The sequence below is a fragment of the Olea europaea genome, chromosome 8, assembly GCF_002742605.1.
Source record: "Olea europaea var. sylvestris chromosome 8, O_europaea_v1, whole genome shotgun sequence".
Lineage (NCBI taxonomy): Eukaryota > Viridiplantae > Streptophyta > Magnoliopsida > Lamiales > Oleaceae > Olea > Olea europaea.
In genome coordinates, this window is record NC_036244.1 from 10,942,524 (window position 1) to 10,948,774 (window position 6,251).

Below are 6,251 nucleotides of genomic sequence, written 5' to 3' on the forward strand. Positions count from 1 at the left end.
TTAAATTGTAAGTTAATTTTACGTGCCACTTCAATACCTACGGAGTGTCCCACTACGATAAACTTCTCTAGCAATATCTATAGATCCTAAACTACTAGCCTTGAGATTATAAAACACCTAGTAGAGACTCAATATCTATCTCTAAATCAAGTCTATCATAGAAATCGTGAGAATTCATATCTTGTTCATTTCCATGCAACACAAGTAACGTGGAACTGGGGCTCAAGCAGTTATCACAATATGCAACTATTCAAATGCTGTTGATATAGTTCAAACAAGAAACAGAACTGTGCACACACTTGCAAATGAAAGGAAAATACACATACTTAAAAATAAAATAAAAAAGAAGTGGAAAAACTCGAGGCAGGGATGTAAATGTCATAACGAATTTCTCAAACTTACCATCAAATTCTTTTTCTTTTAGTCATGTAGCACTAACACTTGCTGTACCCTTGATTTTCAGACTATGTTGGATATTCTATCACCTAATGACCAGAAAACCACTATTCAATTGCATCTGAAGCACAAAAATCACGGTATGTAGTCTACCTACTGATTCAAAATGTAAATAATCAGATAAAGATAGTTTTTTCTTTATACTGCTCCACAAAGAAAAGTCCCAATAGTTAAGTGGCAAAAATTTACTAGTGGACTGTGTAGTCTGTGTTGGTAAATTTAACAACTCCATTTATCAGGTGACGGAACAATCGTCTCCTTTTATTTCCTAAAAGAAAAGACATAAAGAACAGAAGATATATATATATATAATTAAAACCAAACCTCTTATGATGAAGCCTATTGATTCTTCTTAATCTTCAAAGTGGAAGAACGGGGTTGAAGATCTTGACTGGAAGTCCTGATTATAAATAGAAATGCCTCTACCAGCATGCCGCCAACCAATCCAAGGATTCCTCCAGCAGCACTCTGAAATGAAAATGAGAAAAATTTATTGCAGTTAATGGATCATTACAGTAAAAGGCAAACACTGTTAGGCAGCAATCTTGAATGAAATTACTTGGAAATAAGAAGGAATTATGTTTCAATGGCCTTCCATTTAGCATATTTATGTCAAAAACAAATAAATAATTCTGAATCATTGTGAGAGTTACCATTCCAGGACTGTGGCTAAACAAGGCTCTGAATGCTGCATATCCAATCAAGTAGCCAGTGAACATTATAAGCACAACATGTAAACCTGTCAAGTAAACAAAGAGAATATCACACATGCAGCTTTCGTAATCACAGAAATTCAATACAAAACAAGCTACATAGTAAAACAATGAGCTTCAAGAGCAACAGCGCTAGGTTGTACAGCAATCTCACAAACTTGAGCTATCTGAGAGAGGGAGGCAAGGAATTCAACTTCTATGTTCAAATAAGCCTAACTTGGCAAATTAAGGAGTTACATTTAGAGAACCATCTTCAGGTTAAACCAATAAGAGAATTCGAAAGAAAGGCTCTTTTAAGAAGAAAGCAGAGTAAATAATTTTCCAAATGACAGAAACATCTAGAATTTCTGGATGAAATAAAAAAGTTGTTTGAATGCGTGACAGCATGATCCTTGATTCCCATGTATGACACCTTTTAGATAAGGACACAGCTCCCAAGTATTAGGCTACAACAACAATTTATCATTTTTTCTATAACATAATAGCATACACCTTGGCAGTGCCTGGAACATTTATAAGAGTTAAAAGAAGTGTCAAATAAAAGAGAATTATTTGAATAAAAATGAACAAATTTAAAAAAATAAAAATAAAAAAAATAGCGCTTTAAAAAAATAGAAAAAGAGGAAAAATTAACATAAATAGTTGTTCAAATCACAGTTCATAACTCAGGATCCTAACCTTCGCTAATCTGAGACCCTAAATCCTAATGTTAGAATGATATTAATTCCACGAATCTTTAGAAATGCTAAAATATTGAACTCGTGTAATTCATACACAATCTTAAAAGTAAATGAAACGGAAATTTAAACCTCGAATTCTCCAGCTGTTTATATCCACTTGTGATTTCCATAAGGAATTCACACACACAGTTACATTCAAGCTGCAATTTCAATGTAATATCAACACATATTCAATTTATTACTTCAATTAGGTTCCAGGATAGAAAATGTGGAGCAAAAATGACAAACTGCAATAATGAAGACGCTAAATCATATTTCTAGTGTATTATTTTCTGGAAAAATGAATTCTTTTTATCTATTCTGTATATTCCAATGCTATACATAAAGAAATGTTGAAAGAAATTAAAAAGCGTAGCAACAAGGTCCACTGAAATCAAATGTTTCACGACCACATGGCCTGGCTAATTGCGCAAAAAAAGACAATAATTGAAGTAAGTTCAGCATGAAAACAAATATTCTTTTTTTTTTCTTTTTTTCTTTTTTTTTACTCTTCCTTATATATTTTTGTTTTTCGTTTTCCATGCACAATTTCATTATTCATTTTTTTCCATTTCATTGCTCTTTCTCTAATTATTTATTTAGTTTTTTCAAAAGGTAAAGTAAAAGGAAAATCTGATAGGGCCAGTAGAGCTTCCTCCCAGGAAAATCTGATAGGGCCAATTTTTTTTCCATTTCATTGTTCTTTCTCTAATTATTTATTTAGTTTTTTCAAATGGTAAATTAAAAAGGAAAATCTGATAGGGCCAGTAGAGCTTCCTCCCAGGCGAACTGACTATTTAAACACAACCTCACGCCTCAAAATTTAATAATTTCACATTTAACGCTTTAGACCACGACTACAGTTGTTTCTAAACAAACATATTTGAAAATAAAGAACCAAATGCTCTTAAAAACATATGAATCTGAATAAATACAATTCTACCCAAAACATAGCATTATGCAATGTCAACTTAGAAATAGTTATAATTTGTGATGGTAGACAAATTGCAGGACAACATAGTTGGTTCCAACATGCTTTGTCTAGATCCAACAAACTTTAATTATAAAAAAGCGATAAGATCATATTATAACACATTAGAAGAGAACCAGATACAACAACAAACCCACCCATTCACCAATAAGTCTGGGTTTGACAATGTTAGAAGAGAACCAGATACACCAATAAAAAAAACCCATTCTCCTCTAAATTTGGGGTTAGCAACATTAGCCATTCTGCCATTCCATCTGTTCATTGCTAGAATTACATAAAAATCTAAAGCCACTACATCCTTAATAAATACCATCCATGTTAGTTTAGGCATACTCCTTCCTCTTCTACATATTCTCATAGACGGAGTGATGTAGGATGCAATCAGACAATTATACAGAAGGGGAAGGGAAGTTAAGAAGAGAAAGGAGACTGTAAAGAGAAGAAAAGGGGGAGATAGAAAGTGAGAAGAACTTGACAGATGGAAGAGAAATTGCAGGAAGAAAGTATCACTTTTTATTCATACAAGTGGTGTCTATTACAATACATAAAGCCTTTTATATAGGTTTCAAATGTCCTATTTTCAGTTAAAACATCTAATAAAATCTATTAAATCAAACCATAATTATGTTTCTTAAAATAAGCATCAAAGTTAAAAACCAAATTAAATAATATTTCTACTAAGGTTTCCATCACCAAGTAACTCTTATGAACACGTCTACATCTATGGAAGACCTGTTCCACCCCAAAGTTATCATTCCTTGACTTATCCTCAACCGCACCACTCCCACAATTGGCGTATTTTCTAATTTGTTATCTTATATATTTAGTATCACAGTATGACTGCACATCCTTCTTAGCATCCTTATTTTCGCTACATTCATCCTATAGACATTTAATTCTTTAACACCCAATACTTTGTACCATAAAACATGTCAACATCGATATTTGGATGACTTGTTAGTCAACAAAATGAGCAGCGTTTTGTCAAACCGTAGATAGTTACAACACTTGGGACAAACATTAGAGTGCAATAGCAAAATCACTTCAATACTTAAGTCAGGCTAGGTTTCAGATGTTGAAAGATTGAATGGACAAATTTTTGTTCGAGTGTGAGAACATTTGTGAGTTTCTAAAATATTTTTGCAACTGGGCAAATGAACATACAGCTAGTTGATGTCACTACAACTATTGTCGACTCTGACTCTTAGACTTGTCGATATCATTATTGTCTCCACAACCACCTTTTCCGCAATGGTAGAATTGTAAACAATTGGTTAACTGTGCAACATTGCACATGCTCAGTACACTTCGTATCAAATCGAATCAATAGGAATCAAGGATATGATCAACCAAAGACCTAGTCAAGCCGAGGTCCCAGGACAAACCTATGGATTCAAGATGGCCACATATGAGTCAGCATGATATGGCTCAAGTTGTGTGGTCTTAGTTCAGCTTCACATAGTTTGGAGTGCCATTTGCTTATTCAGCATTTGTGAGCACTTTGAAGCTTGAATGTGGGTAGCATTGGATTAATGAGCAGTGTGATTTTCCAATTTTTTTTTTATAAATTATCAGTTGGACCTAGGCAAACAGTTGCCCGATCAGGATAATGGAGAGGTCATGAAGTTTGGGCACATATGAAGGCCATGACTTTGCTTTCAAATTTCTAGTATTTTGAATAGTATGGGAAGGTGTGATGTCACTTTGCTAACAACCTTTCTTCCCTTTCTTGTTTCTTTCTAACAGTCGAAGAAACCAATGAATGCAACTGATTTTCTTCATTAGTTCTTATCTCCAGCATGAAACAACAATCAATCACACAAGTTTCAACTTGCATTCCACGCTCAGCCTCATGCATAAAACACATACAAAAACTTAGAAAAGTAAATAAATATTAGAAATAATATACGAAAGATACCACTCCACATTTTTCGTTAATATCTAAATCAACACAACATTACCAATCTTGTCCTTTATTTTGCAGAAGAGGAAAAAAAAGAACGGTTTTAAGCTTTACAAAGACTATGCCCATGTTTAGTTAGGATTAAAATCAAATTTTTAGTAGATTTTGATAAAAGTTGATGAAATTTGAGGATGAGAAGTTGTGGTTCCTATAAAATATGTGGTTAACATTAATTATTGATTTTGATTTAGCTTAAAAACTAGAATTCAATCCCTATGAAACACGGGCTACACAAATAAAGCTACAGCCTGCATCTTAGAATTGAAAATGTAATTTTTTCTAAATGCTGAAAAACTATGCAATAACAAAATTGGAACTCAAATTGCCCAAATTAATTCAAATGTATTTCCAAATATCTACTAAAGGCCTAAAAAAGCTAAAAGATGCTCACCGAAGCCCAGTTGATCCTTGTAGGTGGAGAAAGGCTCCTCTACACCCTTCCTTGGAGTAATGTCCTTCACCAACTCTTCATAGGCCTTCCTCTCTGCCACCTCCGCTAGCTTCTTCAACCTCACCTTTAATTCTACACTCTAAAATCAAAATTTGAAAACCATGAAAATTGGAAATATCCAGATCACATTAAGCAAAATACAATTATCATATACTTTGCATTTTTGAACTATTAAAATCATAAACAGTATAGATCAGTATTGGAAAATCCTTTGATTCCATTTATTCCCCAAATTATTAATGTCATTATAACCTTTTCTCTGGGCTTGGGGCTGGTAAAGATGAAATTGGACCCAGTGAGAAGGGTTGTTAGGTCCGGGCGGGTAGTTGGGTCGATTCCAAGCCAGATGGACTTGAAAGATTTATAGGGTACAGAAGGGCGCAATGAGAGCAAGGAGGAGAGATCTCTGAAGTCCTGGTGGAGGCTGGAGTCTGAGGATGCAGAGATGAAAAATGAACGGATAGCATCGGTGGTTGACATAATCAGGCCGCCACTATCGACGAAGCCGCCAACGGTGGCCTCGGCAGTGGCCGTTGGGGAAGAGGAATTCGATGAAACGTAGTCTTCTTCTTTGATGGTCATTTGGGCTGATCCGGTTGAGGAATGGAAAGTGTAATGCCTAAGTCAAATATTTCTATTTTTTAAGGGAAAGGACCGAACGAGTTCAAATGGCCATTTAATCAATTTCTTTTTGTCCAATTGGTTGTTGACCAAGTTCTCAAAAATAAAATAAAATATAATTATTTAAAAATATAAAAAGATCATTTTATCCTCCCTTGTAAAAAGCCAAATTAAAGAAGGAATTGAAGATTTATCCATGTCAAAATCATTTATCCCAAATTGAAAATTGAAAAGGAGGCTTCGGTTACATCTCCATTCTCAAATCAAACCTATCTTCTTCCTTGCCCCTTAGTCTTTGGTTTCACTAATGAAATTGAAACTACCTTTTTTCTTTATG

The 6,251-nt window shown here is 34.1% G+C and overlaps 1 protein-coding gene across 2 annotated transcripts; it reads right to left on the reverse strand.

Annotated features, from left to right (window-relative positions):
- Positions 1-247: 247 nt before the first annotated feature.
- On the reverse strand, positions 248-5,926 carry LOC111398784. Of its 2 annotated transcripts, XM_023025876.1 has the most exons (5): positions 5,546-5,926; positions 5,234-5,372; positions 1,110-1,195; positions 781-924; positions 248-485 (listed from the first exon to the last, which is right to left on the reverse strand). In XM_023025876.1, the coding sequence occupies exons 1-4, from the start codon at positions 5,873-5,875 to the stop codon at positions 796-798; spliced, it is 684 nt and encodes a 227-aa protein (XP_022881644.1). In that variant the 5' UTR covers positions 5,876-5,926; the 3' UTR covers positions 248-485; positions 781-795. The 2 variants fall into 2 exon arrangements, with proteins under 2 accessions (XP_022881644.1, XP_022881643.1); XM_023025875.1 differs by lacking the exon at positions 248-485 and having other exon boundaries at positions 490-924.
- Between the last annotated feature and the right edge of the window lie 325 nt (positions 5,927-6,251).